The 19,695-nt window shown below is 46.7% G+C and overlaps 1 protein-coding gene across 1 annotated transcript in view; it reads right to left on the minus strand.

Annotated features, from left to right (window-relative positions):
- Positions 1-11,756: 11,756 nt before the first annotated feature.
- Positions 11,757-19,695, minus strand: part of YPEL3 (yippee like 3) — a 41,332-nt gene continuing 33,393 nt past the window's right edge. The window contains exons 4-5 of the mRNA XM_086932125.1: positions 14,207-14,315; positions 11,757-13,248 (exon numbers count right to left, since the gene is read on the minus strand). Of these exons, the coding sequence (XP_086788251.1) occupies positions 13,159-13,248; positions 14,207-14,315 (199 nt within the window). The 3' untranslated portion in view covers positions 11,757-13,158. The remainder of the gene's footprint in view (positions 13,249-14,206; positions 14,316-19,695) is intronic.

The raw sequence follows: 19,695 nt of genomic DNA on the forward strand, positions 1-19,695 counted from the left end.
GTGGACTCTAGTGCAGTGGCGCTTGGTTGCTCTTCTTCAGTCTTTTGTTGTTGTTGCTCTTCCGTGTTGCTCTTATTCGTATGTCATCGGGATCTAATTTTCTGGAGCCAGGGGCTCCTCTAAATACTGAATTTAGGGACGCTAGGGGAGGATAGTAGTCAATGGGCTACTTACCAGTAGGGTCGCTATGCCCCCAATATGATCACTTCCTGAGGGGAGTGGGCATAACCCTGTTCCTGAGTTCCTACGGTTTCCGTTACCAAAATGGCTAAATCTGAAAAGTTGCCTCCACTTCAGGTAGCCCACCTTAGGGGTGGTACTGGCTTACGGGTGGCTACGCCTATCTGACTAGCTAATGTACCTGCCTGTCCAGGTGCCTAAAAGCCCTAGACAAGGGGGTCAGCTTCTCCTGTAAGAGAAGCCAGATTCTCATACCAAAGGCGGTGGGCTATTTGAAGCTCCCCTGCCTTGTATGTGTTATCTGCAGGTCATCCGGTGAGTACCGTCTGCCCAAGCAGGCTTGATTTCTGGCCTCCTGAGAGCAAAGGTCCCCACCCTTGAGAGTCAGAAACTTTTCTGTGGTGGAGGGTTGGCGAAAACTAGTCAGTCAGGACAACAGTAGCTGGTAGGATTTCAGGAGGCACCTCTAGGTGTGCTCTGTGTACATGTATCAATAAATCCAACACCTGCATCAGTGTGAGTTTAATAATACAAGATGTTTGCTACCAAACGTCCCTATTTTCAGTAAAGCCATATAGCCGGGGAACTCACTTTCACCAGTGTCCAGCACATGTACTTAAAATGGCTTCCCTGTTCACTTGTACTGACAGAAATATAAGTGACCAGCACAACGGCATATCTGCTTGTGCAGATAGGCCCTCACATGTAGCATTGTGCACCCTGCCGTAGGGCTGTAAGGGCTACCGTAGGGGTGACTTACCTATACTTCATGCAGTGTGTGTGGGCATGGCACACTGTGATGTGTGCCATGTCATGTTTTTACTTTTGTCTGTACCAAGATACGCAGTGTGTGGTGGCAGTCCGTTTGTGTTTGGTGAGAGGTCCGTTAGGGTGGCACAATTCGTGCTGCAGTCTTTAAGGTCCCTCTTTAGCCTCCTTGCCCTTGGTATGAGGGGCACCACTTACTAGGGACTGACAGGGAGTGCAAAAGGTTTAGCCAATTGGTGTACCATTGCACAGTTTTGGGGAAAAAGATCTGGCACTGGGGTGCTGGTTAGAAAGAACCCAGTGTATTTCCAGTCCAAATTACATTAAATATCAGGGAAAGAGTGGGGGTGACCATGTCAAAAAGGGCACTTTCCTACAGCCACAAAAATCATGCAACACATCAGGCAAGAAAACAGGGTGCACTCTGCCATGTTGCTGCTCTCTCCAACCTCAGTGGTTTCCTCAGGCACCCCCCACCCCCTTTTTTCCTGGGCCTATCCTTCCAGCAGCCATGTTTCCAGTTTACCCATGATAGACGCGCAGCCACACAGTAGCTTATCTACAAATGCAAAGCCCGAGAGTGAGTTTGTCTGCAATCGACACCTTAGACCAACCTTTTTCGATCATACCCATAATGAAATTTACCATGACCTCTCTTCTCATCAACACTTCCTCTGCACAGTGTGTCCTCCTTGCTCCTGAATACAAAAGCTTTTGCAATGCCTGTTCATATGCCCTCCTCATTGATTGAGCTAAAGACCCAGCCACCAACTGCAGCATCCTCTTGTGCCAACATGTCTCAGCTCGTTTGGCATGTGAGTCGAGTCTCTGTCTCCTCCCAAAGCTAACCCACTGGCCCCTAAACACTGAGAACGAGACACATAGTGCATGTATGAGAATTTTACAGTATTGGGATTTTAATCTGAACTCTTGTTTTCTACAAAAGACAGTTGGGCTGACCACAGTGAAAAATACCTTTTAGGTACAAGTCACTGTAAGGACATGTAGAAATGTAACATTAACGTGTCCTACTTTTACTACATATCATGCACCCAACCTTGTGGACAAGGCCAATATAAATGTGAATTATTAATATTTAAAATGGAGGTTGTAACATGCCAAAAAGATTATTTTGATAGGTAGAACTACCGTTTTCACACTGCTGCAGTTAGGCCACTCTAGTGGAGGGCACAAAAAGTGCTGCAGTCCGCTAGCAGGATTTACCTTTAAGGCTCTGGGTTTATCTTGTACCATAAACTATGGACCTATAGGTAATTTAAATATTCCAGTGAGGAATATGCCAGTTCAACCATGTTTAAGGGGGATGCATGGGCATTTCACTGCAGGTTAGCAGAGTTAAAGTGCACAGAGTTCTAAAGCCAGCTAAATGTAAGGATCCAGAAATAGGCACACAATATGGGGAGACTATGCAGATACAACAGATTTCTTATTCACAATATCACACGTTTCTGAATAATTCAGAAATAGATATTTTCACCAAAGTGGCATTGGTTCTGCTTATATGTATGTAAGATTAGCATGTATACCGCCCTCAAGGTGGCTGAACTAGTTAAGAATGGATCGTGTGTGACCTTGAAATTCATAGTACAAAACCTGGCAGGGCAAACTCAGGCTTTCATCCTTCCCTTCTGAGGTGGATAAATTGACAACTGGAACAAAGAGAATATTAATTATTTACAGAGTTTTGAACTTGTGAAGACTTGTGTTACCTCACTTAGAAGATTAAGAGGCTTAGAACTCATCACACCCATTACTTAACATTGGTTGACTTCATTGTCTCATTTGCTGGCTTTGTGCACTTTACAGTGACTCCCTGAGTGTCCCTCCCTTAGAACATGAATGCTTTCCTGTGTACTGCTAATACTCTTTCCCTGCCCTCATTAATAATAAATACTATTATTTATTATTTTTGTGTTTTATAGAGCGCAAACTTGACCTGTTAGGGTATCAGAGCGCTTTACATAGTCGAGGAGTTGTACAAAAGGCAAGGAATCACAGGAGTACAAGGGATGCAACGAACACAAGGTACAGTTAGCATTACAGTAGAAGTGGACATGGGAGGGAAGGAAGGATACAAAGTATGGTTACCATTATAGTTGCTGAAGATAGGCCCCGGGTTTCATAGTGGGGCGAAGGTCGACGGAAGGAGGCAATGGTCTCTGTTGGGGTTATGGGACAGGTTTAGATGAGGAATTTACTTATGAGAAAGGATTTGGCCTCCTTTTTGAAACGTTCAACAGAGGTGATTCTTCTGATGGTGGGTGGGAGGGAGTTCCATATTCTTGGCGCAGCCCCCGCGAACGCCCAATTATACATTTTTTTTTCAGAAAGCGTGCGGGCTGGAGTAGGAGGTCTCTGGCGGACCATGAGTTTCTGATTCCTCCAGATAACACAAGTTTCTGTGACAGATATGCAGGGGAGTTAGAGTATAAGGCCTTGTGCATGATGAATGCCAGCTTAAGCTGTATTCTGGCCTCGAGAGGAAGTCAGTTCAGCCTTTTCAGGTGTGGAGAAACGTGATCAAATTCCCTCGTGCCGGTGAGTAGTCTGGTGGCCGCATTGAGGCAGGCTTTTAAGGGTGCTAGAGAGAGCTAGAGAGAGCTTGGGTAAGCCAGAGAGGGTGGAGCATCCATATTCCAGTCTAGAATTGACTAGTGCTTGGACTGCCATTTTTAGGTCGGGAGCGTCCAGGAAGGGTTTCAGTTTCCCTAGATAGCTCAGGTGGAATCTGGCAGATTTGGCCATCGAGCTGATGTGGTCTTGCATGTTCAAGTTGCAGTCCAAGGTTATTCCCAGCGATTTGGCCGAGTTCACAATGGTCGGTGGACAGTTTAAGGCTGTGATGGCCTTAATCCAAGTCTGAGTTTTGGGGTCGGTTTTAGGAGGGGAAATGAGAAGAAATTCTGTTTTCTTTGCGTTGAGTTTGAGTTGATTGGAGGCGAGCCATTGGATGGTCTGCTTCAGGGCCTCATTCAGGGAGAGAACCTCCTCGAGAGATGAGATTTTGATGTAGATCGGAGTGTGATGCGTTCATATGGTAGGAGATATTTGCGGTGCGAAGGACTTCGGCAAGTGGTTCTAGATAAAGGTTGAAGAGGGTAGGGGACAGCGTTGAGCCTTGAGGGACTCCAACTGTGACCGAAGAGGGAGCGAACAGGTTGATTAGGAATCTCTGAGATTGGTTTTGGAGGAAGGATCTAAACCATTCAAGGACGGTACATCTAGTCCCACCCTACGTTTTAGACGTTCGAGAAATTTCCCATGGTTGACTGTGTCGAAGGCAGAGGATAGGTCTAGGAGGATTAGGAGACAGGTTTTGCCTTGGTCAAGGGCTTGGGGGGCATCATTGACAACATGGAGCATGGTGGTTTCAGTGCTGTGTCCCGGGCTGAATCCAGATTGGAAGTCATCGAGTAGGTGGAAGTTGTTGATGTGACGACTAAGCTGCAGTTACACACATTTCTCCAGCACTTTGGCTAAGAGAGGGATGTTGGAAATAGGTCTGAAATTGTCAGATGAGGCTGGATCTAGAGACAGCTTTTTCAGAATGGGGAGGACTTGGCCCACTTTCAGGGAGTTAGGAGTTGATCCCTGCCGGAGGGAGGTATTAATTATCGTAGTCCAGCTGGGAATAATGGATTGGGAGACGGTAGCTAGGCATTTAGAGGGGAGCGGGTCGTTGAAGTAGTTGTTCGGCTTTAAGGTAGATAGGATTTTGGAGACAGAGTCTTCGTCGTAGAGTGTGAAGTTGGTCCAGTGTGCTTGGTTCTTGGGTGAAGCCTGTTGGGGCAGCATGGGTGGAGGAGGCAGGTCAGGGGGGTAGAGAGAATGGGGCAGAACTAAGTTTGTTACCTAAGGTTTTAATTTTGTCCGTAAAAAACAAGGAAAATTCCTCGGATGAAATTAGAGACTTGGAGTTTTCTTTTGATGTTTTGGCCAATTTGTTGGCTTAGTGTTTGACCAGTTCGAAGAGTTTGCTGAGCCTGTTCTGAGCGTTCCCCAGTTTCGATCTGAAGAATTCTTTTTTTGAGTTGAGGATGTTCTTGTTGTATGTATTTCTGACCTGGCGGAGAAGTTTTAAGTGAGCGGCAGAGGGGTGCTGTCTACAGATTCTTTCGGCTTGTCGGAGGGATCTTCTCTCAATGTTGAGGGATCCAGTGAACCTGGGGTTTCTATCTTTAATTTGAGTTCTTTCTAGTTTTAGTGGGGCCAGGGCATCCAGAATGTTGGACATAGTAGCAGAATTGTGACCGTTGACGTCACTGACCGTTGTGTTATGCAGGGAGGGGGAGGTCAGATTTGCACGGAGCCTCGAGTTCCTTGTGGTGTAAGTTCTTCGTGTCTCTGACCCATCGTTTAGGAAGCACCGGCTGTGGGGCCCTTGTCTTGAGGAAAGTAGGAAGGCAATAGCGTGGTGGTCGGACCAGTCACAGGGGTCTATTGAGATCAGCTTGATGGTTGTTTCCTTAGCGATGATCCAGTCAAGAGTGGCTCCTTTCGAGTGGGTTGGGAGTAAACAAGATTGTGTCAGGGCTTGCTCGGTCAGGAGGTCTTTAATGGCTTTGACATGAGGATTCTTGAAGTCGTTCCAGTGTAAATTGAACTCGCCGAGGAAGATGTCTTTTGCGCTGGAGGAACTCTTTGCTGTGAGGATTTCCATGAAGAGGTCAGTGAAGAAGTCGTTCATGCCTGAGGGGTGGTAAAAGATGTGGAGGTTGCTTAGTTGGGTATAGTTATTGCAAATTGAGAGGGCAAGGTATTCGCAGGAGTCAGTGGTATCCGCCAGAATTTCCGTGACATGAAGTTTAGAATGATAGATGCAGGCGATGCCCCCTCCTTTCTTGCTATGTTGTCTGTCCAGCCTCGCAATGTTATAGTTGGGAGGGACTAAGAGGTCCAGGCATGGGGATGAGGAATCATTTAGCCATGATTCAGTTAGGATTGCTAAGTCGAACTTACTGTTCATGATGAGAGCAGCAACATCAGCAGCGTGCTTTACTGCTGATCTGCAGTTGATTAAGAGACCAGTCATGGAGCTGTCGTGGGGGGGTCAAGTGGCAGACAGGAATACAGGCGTTAGATTGCTTCTAGTTACACTTCTGTTGCAGAGGGTAGCAGATCTGCAGGGATTGATAGCGATTGTGCAGATGGGATGTTCTTCATTCACATCTGAGGGACAAGGGGTGACTGGGGCTGCATTGTGGTCCTGTAGGATGGTGAGGATTTCTTTTTCAGTGAGGTCTAGCAGATTTGGTGAGGAGAGGGGACGTTTTAAGTCGAAGCATACCATACACCACAGCAGTCTGGTTTGCTAACAGCATATTGGGGACCTTCAGAAAGCTCCCATAGGAATGCATTCTGCCTGTTTACCATTGACTTTGTGGTTTATAACTCACATTTGCTTGCTTTCTGACAGAGGTCAAATGTCAGGCTCTCTCTTCCAGGGAGCTTGGGGTTTACTTTTCTTTCTCTGACTTCAAAGTGAAAGGAGTTATGTGACAATCATGCTGTCTCTGGGGGATGGGGTTAGGGGGGGAGGGAGTGCTCTTAGGGACGGTTGTACGGTGTTATTTTATTTCTAGCACACAACTAAATTTAAATGTCTAAATGAACTGTGCAGATATTTTCGATTTACAAAAGCCCAAATAAAGCACATTTTTGGGAAATTCTGAAATGTGGTGTAAACAAATACGTTAAAACAATCAAAATAAATCAATACACTACAAGATGACATTTCCACACATTATTGTTATATACCTTTATCAGTGAAACTGTATGTAATGGTGATTTTCATTGAAAATGTGTATGTAATGGAAGTGTGCTTCCACATCAAGCATATTGCACCCTACACCACTCCATGCTTCTGCACTTTACTCTGTTCCACTCCACTTTACACCATGCCACTGCACTACTCCACTCTATGTCACTTCTCTCTGCCCCACTCTACTCTACACTTCTGTACTCTTCCCCACTCCAGTCTAGGCCAATCCCTCTCCTCTATGTCAAAAATGTTTCGCCACCCTGAACAGCAGCCACACTGGTGTACAACATGTCTAAACAACATAGGCAAAGACAATAGGTCTTGCACTGGCGAGATCTGTTGACATGGTCAGTGCTCATTTCTTTTTTGTTTAGCACTCGTCGGAAGTGCATGCTTTTCAGCTCTGCACGTTTCTATCTTACTCTTTTGAGTTGCTTTCCCCTGTGCCCCCTGTGTTTCTTAGTGCATGGTTGGTGTTGTTACGGACCCCCCACGCCCTCCATGTCGCTTATGCACCCCAAACACCCCCTTATTGATTTCACCAGGGCCGGCTTTAGAGCTGTTGGCCTTATGACCACCTCCTCGGATTCCCTCATAACCACCAGGCAAAAGTGCCCCTTATTTCTCCATAGCCCCTCTCTCACATACATTTCATTTATTTGAAAGCACTGGTAACAGCTGACTTTATTAATAAGAATGTGTATCTACCCAAACAAACACATTTCAGCAACATTAGGAATAGATTATAAAAGACTTAGGGGAGAGGGTGGGGCGGGGACAGGACGGCCTAACCAATTTTATGCTGTTTGCATATAGCTCCTTGATGATAGTTCGTAACAGTCACTGTTCTATATTGGGGGTATATCTTATGAACTGTGGTAACAAAAGGATCTCTGTGGCAAAAGCAGTAGTCTACTCGTCTATCCATATAAAATCTGCACGGTACACATTCTTTGTAGCAGGCATATTAACCCTATACGCTACTTTAGTGCAAGCCAAAACCAGAAATAGACAACATTCTGATATCTCTCTAGCATGTACACATGAATTATACAACTTTGTTCAAACGGCTCTGCTTCTACATTTCTGTCTCATGCACGCAAACCTCATAAGCCAGATGTGGACACCGGAGCGCTATATCCAGCTCCTGCAGTCCATAGAACGTAGCCACACAGCGCCTAGATGGCCATGCGTACTGTTTGGTCCATCCAGACGAGCGCAATGTTGTGACAGTCTGCTACTCCGTCTGTAATGCACCTCCACCCCCCCTCTTTTTACGTCACCTGCAGTGCTGACATGCGTCCACGTGCACACACCGCACCCTGGCTAAGAACCGTGATCTGGAAGGGAGGAAAGCCCTGTAACCTGAGTGACATTGTTTTGATGTAAATGTGCTTGAAAGCACTATGTTTCACACTGAGAACTGCCCAGTGGGTTCATACAAACGAAGCAGAGCTTTCAAGTGCCATGCCAGAAAAATGTAGCTTGACCGTGCCTGCTTCTACGCACTCATAGCTGCCTGCGGTGTTTTAGCTGATTTGAGTGTTCTAAGGGTTATTTTTAATGAGACTGAAAACCCATTCCCAAAATATAAGGCCAGGTGGACACAGAGCAAGTGTCCTGGGGAGTGGGAAGAGGGAGAGGGGGAGGGGCGGAAACAGGTCTGTGCCTAAAACATGAGATGGCAAGCCCCCCAAAAATGAACGGAAGTGGGATGACCCCCACGGCCACAGCAAGATGTCAGCCGTTCTTTCATGTACTTGCTTCCCCGAGAAATGGATCCAAGAAGCCGCGTGCACCCAGAAACTGTCAAATGCTGTTTTGGAGGCTAAATACGAACTTAGTACAGTTTTTCCGACACCCTGAGCATGTCCTCTTAAACAAGGCCTGTGTATCGAGCTGTGCGCGGAATGCCCCTGCGGGTACCTCCTGTCAAGTAGGGGTAAACCAGGCTCTATGGAAGACCTATCTGGAAGACAAGTCTCTGCTTTTACATTTCTATCTCATGCACACAGCCCTTATAAGCCAGATGTGGACACCGGAGCGCTATAACCAGCTCCTGCAGTCCATAGAACGTAGCCATACAGCGCCTAGATGGCCATGCGTACTGTTTGGTCCGTCCAGACGAGCGTAATGTTGTGACAGAGTCTGCAGCTCAGTCTGTAATGCACCCCTGCCCCCTCCCCCCTCTTTTTACATCACCTGCAGTGCTGACATGTGTCCACGTGCACACGCCGCACCCTGGCTAAGAACCATGACCTGGGATGGAGGAAAGCCCTGTAACCTGAGTGACATTGTTTTGATGTAAATGTGCTTGAAAGTACTATGTTTCACACTGAGAACTGCCCGGTGGGCTCATACACACGAAGCGGAGCTTTCAAGTGCCATGCCAGAAAAAGGTAGATTGACAGTGCCTGCTTCTAGGCACTCACAGCTGCCTGCGGTGTTTTAGCTGATTGAGTGTTCTAAAGGTCATTTTTAATGAGACTGAAAACCCATTCCCAAAATATAAGGCCAGGGGGACGCAGAGCAAGTGTCCTGGGGAGTGCGGGGAGGGAGAGGGGGAGGGGCGGAAACAGGCCTGTGCCTAAACATGAGATGGCAAGCCCCCCAAAAAGGAACGGAAGTGGGATGACCCCCAGGGTCACAGCAAGACGTCAGCCATTCTTTCATGTACTTGCTTACCCGAGAAATGGATCCAAGAAGCTGCGAGCGCCCAGAAACTGTTAAATGCTGTTTGAGGCTAAATACGAACTTAGTACATTTTTACTGACACCCCGAGCATGTCCTCTTAAACAAGGCCTGTGTATCACTGAGGCGCCCGGGGGAGCTCCGCAGCGCCCAGGAAGTGCGAGAGGCGGCGAAGGAGGCAGGAGGATGCTGCAAGCCGTCAGGAGGGCAGACGAACACCACCATGTTTCTCCGAGGCAAAGCAAGAATGCAGCGTCATTTTGGGATTCTGGCGTGTTTTTCTTTCTCTCCTCTTCCTATTGGCTGGAAGGTAAAATTCCAGCCAATGGGAAGAGGAGAAAAAAAACAAGAAAGTGAAAAAACATGCCCCCGAATCTGAAAAAGACGGGGCTTGAACGGAGTGATGTCCCTCTCCTCTAATGGCTGGCCTCCGTTTAAGAAGCCAGCCAATTGAGAAGAGGGGCGGGTTCAAGCCCCACTCTCTAAAACATCAGTTTTCTCCCAGCGACTGCGCAAGCGCAGCCTTCGCTAGGCGAAACCTAAAAATGCAAGTTTTGGAGGTGCATTGGGATGTGGAGAAGAGAAGGAAAAATGCTGACAGAGCAACGATCTGTACATGCAGACCAGGAGGCTTCTTAATCAATCATTTATTATGAGCTATAGATGAAAGCGAAACAGCAACACTCATATTTGATTAAGTCAGTGGAGTTAAGTTTAATTATCATGGAACCAGGGCAATTTGAGCCAGGTGTGAGCTATGATCCGCACTGTCTTCACCTAAAAAGAAATCTTGCGGATGCAATATCGAAGAATCTGCTTTGAGTCATATGATATGCAACTTTGATGGTCCTACACAGACAGAAGAAGAATCAGGACAACACGCCAAATGCAATCATTTATACACCAACCCAATGACTTGCTCGCCTCAATGCAACCCATCTATTGAAGCATAGAGGTGAAGGGCACTTCGGGTGCTTTTGGAACAAAAGGCGATTTGGTTGAAAGTGAATGGAAAAGAGGTTGCTTTACCGCTTCGTACTGGTTTGGGATGCAGAATGGCCACCACATTTGTTACCCAGGGGTCACATACTGGTCACGAAAGTCAAACATTGGCCATTCACTCTAGGTTAATAAATGGCTCCCCCTCCCCCATCAACTAATTATGAAACAGTGCTTCAAAGGATACATCAGAGGAAACCAACACGGTTTATAGGGGAAAACCAAAGAACTGAATTCACACATACGTTCATCTGGCACAGTATACTCACCCTTCCAAATGGCTCGCTCACTGGACCAACTAATATTTGCAACGAGTGGAACCTAATGTTTTCAGTTAATCAAATGGAAGCAATCCATTGCCAAATTTTCGATGTAGGCATTTTTTGAAGACAAGAAGAGCAATTGCATCATAATAAGTGAAACTTTGATATTAGTATAGGAACCATGATAATGCGAGTACATTCTCAAAAATATAGTTAACTTTAATATGGAAGCAATTCCAATAAAACTGAACTATAATATTCCTAGCGTTGGAGTGATCCCTCTGTGACATATTTACAAGAATAAAGTGGAATTGAATTAAAATGGGGGATTTGCTACTAAATGAACGCAAGTATGCTCTGGTAATTATTTATCACAAACCTAGTAAAGGGATAAACACAGCACTGCCGGTATATCACAATAATCAACTGGCACAGAGTAAATAATGTAGCTACCCGATAGTGGTAGGTAATACATTGAAATGAGTTGTGTTGGACTGGTTCAGCTCTGGCTACATCACAATAAAAATTACACTCAAATTATTATTAGAGCTATCATACTATGGAAACAATACAATCATATAAATATAATAATAGGGCTATTCTATTACAATAACTCATCGGCTAGCTTTAATATTGGACCTACCCTAGTTAGAACCAATTTAGAATTATAGGACTAATTCTGGTGAGGATCAGTTTAAATTCATTACATTTCATAATGGACCTATTCTATTAAGGATCAATTCGAATTAGTATTAATTACATTTACTATTTGATCAATCAATGCGCAGGTAAATTATCATTATAATCGATATATCGAATAGCATGTAAGTTGTGGTACATTGGTCAGTTCCGTGTTGGAAGTTAGATTATAAAATAAACTGGCTTCTTCCAATATTTGACAAGCAGTTTAGAAATTACAATACCTGATAGTTTAACTATTGTAGCAATGTCACTGTGAGCAAACTACAATATAAAATGCGGTTGAATTTAATATTAAAGCTATCCCACTGCAAGCATCTCTAAAAGTATATGAGATAATGTGTAAAAATCGAAATAAGTCAGAAATCCACAAGCATGAACAACATAGTATTTATTCCAAATGACTCTTACATATGTTAAATATAAAATGACAAACAGGTACTTTCATAAGATACACCTACCACATGCACTACACTCTAATAAGTGCCGGGTGTTCAGGTTATCAAATACAAACAGTCTGCCGTAACAGAACATAATCACAAAGAAATATGTACAAACACATGTGCTGCTAAATAATACGCATGCACCTCCGGGCGTGACCAGCACACATTCCGGCAGTGTCCCACACAATGTGGGACTCTCCTCCTATTAACTGCTCTCCTGGAAGAGGACTCCTCATACCACTCACATCCAACGCAGAAGCACAGACAGGCTTGATACAGAAGGCAACACCTGTTTGTAACAGCAGATTGAACTCAAACAGTGTCTCCAGTTGATCTGCCTCACAACAATCCATATAAACATCTCCTTAAAGACTGCGGTCTCCTTCCAGCCATTGTGTGCAGAATGCATGAGAGATGGGAGCACAACACATTTTCATTCGCTGCACTAGGCAGGGCACCGTCCCTTTGAACAGAGTCTCAGACGTCTTCCATCGAGGGCTCTCTCCACTATATCTAAAGCTGTGTGTTGGGCAACACAAATCCATATTTTCACCAGTGTGGTTAGATCTTTGATCAAAAGTAGTACGGTAAGGCAAGGACATTCAGCCACTTTTTGAAACAGAGGACATCTTTGGTTGTGAGGGGGCAGGTGCAATAAAATAAAGGGTGAATAATTACCCAAAACCTTTTTTCCTATTTCTGTACTTTGAAGACAAGGTCTCAAGGTTGGAAATCATGAAGGCCTCTGAAAATAAAAATCCAATCTTGTGATGAAATTCTGCTCTGCGCTCAGCTTCCATTTAAGCATTACATCTCCATCTCCCATTAAGGTCCTAATCTTGGCCTTACAAAAAAGCTCTCCAGCAAGCAAGCTTGAGCCGCAAGGCCTATATGACGTGGAAATGTGGAGTAAGAACACCACAGTCAAAGAAGCACACAACACTTGTATCCACCAACTCCAAGAACTGCTGCATAGCACAAAGGGAAGACACCCATCGCTTGTATTCCACTGCATTTCAGGATTGCTCTGGCAAGCCCTGTCGCGAAAGATGAGGACAGACAACACGGGGAGGGGAGAAAAGAGAATGCTTTTTCTCGCCATGACTCAACATGTAAACAGTTACCCCACTCCCCCACCCTCAACAACCCCCAGTCCATAATCACTATTTTTTCACACACAAAAAATCTTGTAGGAAAACAGTCCATGATGGAAGGTTCTGGAAGGTCTGCCAGCCGGCAGTGATGGTGTTGGGCATCTGGCTCCAGGGCGCAGATGGAACATCAGGGATGGAATTGAGGCATTGGTTCTCTCATTCGCATACCACGCTGGCGCCTAGTCCCAGCCATTGTCTTTGATCATGTGGTTGAGCTCAATGATGTACTTGCCCTCTTTGTACTTCTGGCTGCTCTCATATGCCTGCTCCTGCAAGAGGGAGGACACGAAAACCACATCAGGGGGAGAATGGCTCCTAGAGTGGTGGCCAAACAGCCTAGGCTGGGGAAAGTAAGAAAGAATTCACCTGTTCAGGCTATTCTTAACTGCTTGGCTAAGAACAGTATTAGGAAGCGAACAGACCAAAAGGCTCATTAACACTGAAAACAGAGACTAGGAAGGAATGGACATGGAAGTTAACCCCACTGTCGCTCACTCCAGTTGCACAGGCACATTCTGATGAGATCAGTGGAGTTAAGAACTGGCCATGGCTACAGGACCTACACCTCTCTCTCATGAGGGAGCTCCTTTTAGAACATTTTTGTCGATGCACTAGCAAGAAAGGGTAGAGACCAAGATGACACACCACAATCGACCCTGGATGCCAAAATCTGTTTGTGACCTCAGGAATACTCAATAGTTAAAGATTACACTAATAAAGAAATTAGTTGATTAGCTTTTGGGGGAAAGTGCCTCTGTTCTGGGAAAGATGGCTTTGTTTAGAAAGGATCAAGAGGTTCACAAGTTGAGGCAAACAAGGGCTTGCATTTCTCCATGTTGGAGAAATTTCCAAGACAGGTCAGATGAAACACACTAGTATAAGGACTTGAAGCAGGTATGAAACCTCTAGCGTGAGAGAGAGGAACTCGGGAACATGTTATGCTCCGTTTGTAGGGAGGGAGAAGCCACACCTGAATAAATAGAGAATGAGTTAAGGACAGAGTAGCTCTCCAAGATACATCTGGGCCTCATGAGTGGATGGGGCTCAACTTTAATGAGACAATGATCGATTCCATACAGTCTGAAGACTACCCCTACCATACTGCATTGAAGCCGGATCTACCAATTCAAAATAGCACTTACTGCTCTCGTCCCGTGTACCACAAATGTTGGTGATATTGGGGATGCTTTTAAGCGATAAAGGGATTCTGCATTCTAGGATACTTACATATTTCCAGCCCAGGGTGGTCTTGCAGTTTTCACAGTAAATATCGGCCACAGCATGAAGACCGGTCAGCAGCACTCTCTCCTCGGCAGGTCCACAACCTACATTCACCCTGCATGGGAGAGTAACGAAGGCACTTGTCGGTCAATGCAGCACAGTAGGCACCAGAATTTCTAGGGCATGTTATTGTATGCAAAATAAAAATCATGTTCCACTTTCCTCACACAAAGCTTTTTCCAAGGGAACAAGACCCAGGTGCTTCAACACCGAAGGTGTAAGTTATCCAGAACTCAAACAACAGAAGGAAGATAACAGCAAGCCTACTACTCACTAGAACTAAACAAATCCATTCAAGTGGGAACATCCAACAGTCCTGCTTTTACAATATTATTTTGTTTTAATACTACGGGACGGTACAAATGGGGGTGGTGATGGACGGAGCATCTGAATCAAACACTCACACCCAGTCAAAACATCTGGGTTTAATCCATCACCGTTCTTTAGCCCACTCTGCCACCCCAGTTCAGACATGGCTATATGCAAATCAGTCTGACCCTGTGCCTCATGGGAACAGTCCAGCCCGAACTGCCAGCCATGTCTTCCCTGTACCGGAAACAAGCTTCCGAGGACCGGTTTCTGGCATTCCAGCCGTCTTCAGCCCGGCTTGCTTGAATCCAGTTGCTCAGACGTGAGTCCCTTGCTCACTTTGCCACTGGATTCAAGCAAGCCCGGCTGAAGACGGCTGTAATGCCAGAAACCGGTCCTGGGAAACTTGATTCCGGTCCAGGGAAGACATGGCTTGGCAGTTCGGGCTGGACTGTTCCCACGAGGCACAGGGTCAGACTGATTTGCATATGGCCATGTCTGAACTGGGGTGGCGGAGTGAGCTAAAGAACGGTGATGGATTAAACCCAGATCAGTTGACTGGGGGTGAGTGTTTGTATTGTCAACGCTCCGTCCATCATCCCCTTTGGTTTTTCTTTGTTTGCCCTAAGATGGCAGGGTATGCTCAGACGTGAGTCCCTTGCTCACTTTGCCACTGGATTCAAGAAAGCCCGGCAGAAGATGGCTGTAATGCCAGAAACCGGTCCTGGGAAGCTTGATTCCGGTCCAGGGAAGACAAGGCTTGGCAGTTCGGGCTAGACTGTTCCCATGAGGCACAGGGTCAGACTGACTTGCATATGGCCATGTCTGAACTGGGGTGGCGGAGTGAGCTAAAGAACGGTGATGGATTAAACCCACATCAGTTGACTGGGGGTGAGTGTTTGTATTGTCAACGCTCCGTCCATCATCCCCTTTGGTTTTTCTTTAATACTACGGGACTTCAATACGCAATGCTGTAGAAGCCTTATTTTTCATGGTTAGCCCCTGCAATCCCATAATTGTCCGAATTTTGATTTAAACATCTATCCTTGATTTTTCTTTGCCTATTTCAAAATGATAGTCTTTGTAGCTTGTACACTCGTTTCGCTCAGACTCAGAGTTCATTACACGGGTAAACCACTGCCTGTTGGAGGCCCCCACCAGTATATACTTTGTTCAAGAAGCCTACAGAAGCGTTCATACTGAAGGCTTATCACACACGAACAAGCATTTGCAATGCAATAGGTCTCGCATTAGGAAAGTTTGAGCTATTGGTATTGTAAATGACAAATTTGGTATTAAAGTGTTGGTTTTGAAAATAGCTAAATTAATAGCTTTGTCATTTACAATGCCAATAGTTTTAACTTTCGCAAATGTGACACCTATAGCATTTGTAATGCAATATGTGTTGTATTTACATTACTTAGACGTATTGATATTACAAATAACAATGGCTTTTATTTTTTTTTTAAAATACTTAAATAAAAGTTATTGTAATTTATAATGGCAATAGCTTAAACTTTTGTGAAGATTATGTTCAGTGTATTTTATTGTGACGAAAATCCAAGAACAGAAGTGAAATGTTAACATCTTTTTGTGACATTTGTAATAAAGCTTGAAACATTGAGAGAACATATTTGAACCAGTTGTTGTTGAATGGTTGCACAGATTGATGCTGTGGTGGCGCTGAGTGATGTGGTGGCGATGAGCGTTGCTGTGGCGTTCAGTGATGCTGTTGTAGCACATAGTGATGTTGTTGTGCCCCTGAGTGATGCTGTGGTAGTGCGATAGAGTGAGTGCGATAGATAGATAGAGGGAGGGCAATAGATAGATTGATAGAGGGAAGACGATAGAGGGAGGGCAATAGATAGATAGAGGGAGGGTGATAGAGGGATGGTTATAGAGGGAGGGACGGTGATAGAAAGAGGGAGGGACGGTGATTGATAAAGGGAGGGCGGGTGATAGAGGGAGGGCGATAGATAGAGTGAGGGAGGGCGATAGATAGAGGGAAGGAGGGCGATAGATAGAGGGAAGGAGGGCGGGCGATAGAGGGAGGCCGATAGATAGAGTGAGGGAGGGCAATAGATAGAGTGAGGGAGGGTGATAGATGGAGGGAGGGCGATAGATAGAGGGAGTGAGGGCGATAGATAGAGTGAGGGCGATAGAGTGAGTGAGGGCGATAGATAGAGGGAGGGAGGGCGATTGATAGAGGGAGGGAGGGCGATTGATAGAGTGAGGGAGGGCGATTGATAGAGTGAGGGAGGGCGATAGAGGGAGGGCGATAGATAGAGTGAGGGAGGGTGATTAGAGTGAGGGAGGGCGATAGAGGGAGGGCGATAGATAGAGTGAGGGAGGGCGATAGATAGAGTGAGGGAGGGCGATAGATAGAGGGTGATAGAGTGAGTGAGGGCGATAGATAGAGGGAGGGAGGGCGATAGAGGGAGGGAGGGCGATAGAGTGAGGAAGGGCGATAGAGGGAGGGCAATAGAGTGAGGGCGATTGATAGAGTGAGTGAGGGCGATAGATAGAGGGAGGGAGGGCGATAGATAGAGTGAGGGTGATAGAGTGAGTGAGGGCGATAGATAGAGGGAGGGAGGGCGATAGAGGGAGGGAGGGCGATAGAGTGAGGAAGGGCGATAGAGGGAGGGCAATAGAGTGAGGGCGATTGATAGAGTGAGTGAGGGCGATAGATAGAGGGAGGGAGGGCGATAGAGGGAGGGAAGGCGATAGAGGGAGGGAGGGCGATAGATAGAGGGAGGGAGGGCGATAGATAGAGGGAGGGAGGGCGATAGAGGGAGGGCGATAGATGGAGGGAGGGCGATAGAGGAAGGGCGATAGAGGAAGGGTGATAGAGTGAGGGAGGGCGATAGATAGAGGGAGGGCAAAAGATAGAGGGAGGGAGGGCGATAGAGTGAGGGAGGGCGATAGAGTGAGGGAGGGCGATAGAGTGAGGGAGTGGGCGGGTGAGGGAGTGCGATAGATAAAGTGAGGGCGATAGATAGAGGGAGGGCGATAGATAGAGGGAGGGAGGGCGATAGATATAGGGAGGGCGATAGATAGAGGGAGGGAGGGCGATAGATAGAGTGAGGGAGGGCGATAGAGTGAGGGAGGGCGATAGAGTGAGGGCGATAGAGGGAGGGCGATAGAGGGAGGGAGGGCGATAGAGGAAGGGTGATAGAGTGAGGGAGGGCGATAGAGGGAGGGCAAAAGATAGAGTGAGGGAGGGCGATAGAGTGAGGGAGGGCGATAGAGTGAGGGAGTGGGCGGGTGAGGGAGTGCGATAGATAAAGTGAGGGCGATAGATAGAGGGAGGGCGATAGATAGAGGGAGGGAGGGCGATAGATAGAGGGAGGGAGGGCGATAGATAGAGGGAGGGCGATAGATAGAGGGAGGGAGGGCGATAGATAGAGTGAGGGAGGGCGATAGAGTGAGGGAGGGCGATAGAGTGAGGGCGATAGAGGGAGGGCGATAGATAGAGGGAGGGAGGCCGATAGATAGAGGGAGGGAGGGCAATAGATAGAGGGAGGGAGGGCGATAGAGTGAGTGAGGGCGATAGTGAGTGAGGGCGGTAGAGTGAGGGCGGTAGAGTGGTAGAGTGAGGGCGGTAAAGTGAAGGCGGTAGAGTGGTAGAGTGAGGGCAGTAGAGTGAGGGCATGAGGGCAGTAGAGTGAGAGCATGAGGGCGGTAGAGTGGTAGAGTGAAGGCGGTAGAGTTGTAGAGTGAGGGCGGTAGAGTGGTAGAGTGAGGGCGGTAGAGTCAGGGTTGTAGAGTTGAGGTTCCGTGACAATTGTAAGTGGTGTTTTCGACTCGCACGAATATGGTCGAGTCTGGTATCTAAGAACCGCAAATGACGAGTTTAGTAAGTGTGCGCAGTTTCGCTGTGCTAACTTAAACCGTTTGTTTGTTATGTGGGTTTTTCATCTGTACCCACGGGTTCCATCTTAGATACGGCATCCATTTTGTCTCTTGCCCTCAAAGTAGCCAGCGGACGGACGATGTCCGTTTCGCGACCCTGGGACTCCCAAGAGATTTGCGGAAGACACATGTTCTTTGTAAGTGTCAGATGGCGCCGCTCGAGGCTCATCTTGCTGCACGGACTTATTGTCTCAGCCGTGCATCTCATTAGGCACGTCCCTTTGATGCCTGTATCTCGTGTTTCCTCGATACCTCCCCTTTTACACCCTTTCCGATCTCCCCACTGTTTCCGTCTTCCTCTGCACCTGTCTTTGTTCCTATTTCGATCTGTTTTACTGCCGATTGGAATGTACTAATGTTGGGAAGATGGGTTTTTACAGTTGGGAACCGCCAAATGTTTCCGCACTTATGATCCGGACCTTGTGTGTTTCAAAGTGACCAAAGCGACCCCTCTGGGGGATGATGGTGGGAACCGGGTTGTAAACTTTTGTGTGCCATGTTGTCTTATGGGTAAAAACTGTATAAAAGGAGCGATCCACAGAACCAATTTGAAGCAGTCTCCCCGAACTACACTCGATGTACTTCCTGTGATATCTGTGTTCCCTGCAGCAAATAAACCTTGAATCTTTGACGCCGAAGGAAGTGTCCCGTGTCTCTGTCATTCGTACGCCGGAGCAGGTTACCCACGAAGGTTTCAGGTGTTGTGCCCTGGCACCGCTGGGTCCTACAGAACCCAGTCCTTCAGTTGGCGCCCAACATGGGGCCTCATCAGTGGTACCGGTCCAAGCCCGACGATCGTGAGGAACTTCGTGTGAAATCTCCGAGGGAAGGTGCACCCCGCTTCATCGATCCTGTTGTCGAAATAAGTGGCCCGAAGACTTTTCCCGCGAAGATTCCCGCCTCCTGACGGCTGCGACGGACTGCTGCCCTGACTGTAGACCTGTTTTGGCGCCTGGCGTAGACCTTGGTAGAGCGAGACGATAGACGGGCCTTCCTGGTGACGCCATTGATCTTTGAGTTAAGTATTTGTGGGTCGCTCCCAGAGTCCTTGGTTGTTGACACTTTAGCGAGTGTTTTTGTTGTTAACGCTGTGAGAGTGTTTTTGTCGGTGACATTTTTCTAGCGTTTTTTTGTTGTTGTGTTGTTTGACGACTGCAGCCGCCAAAAACCGAGGGTTTTGTTCTTTGCTGGGACTTGGTAAATCCCGTAACCCT

This window comes from Lissotriton vulgaris, chromosome 7 (assembly GCF_964263255.1).
Source record: "Lissotriton vulgaris chromosome 7, aLisVul1.2, whole genome shotgun sequence".
NCBI lineage: Eukaryota > Metazoa > Chordata > Amphibia > Caudata > Salamandridae > Lissotriton > Lissotriton vulgaris.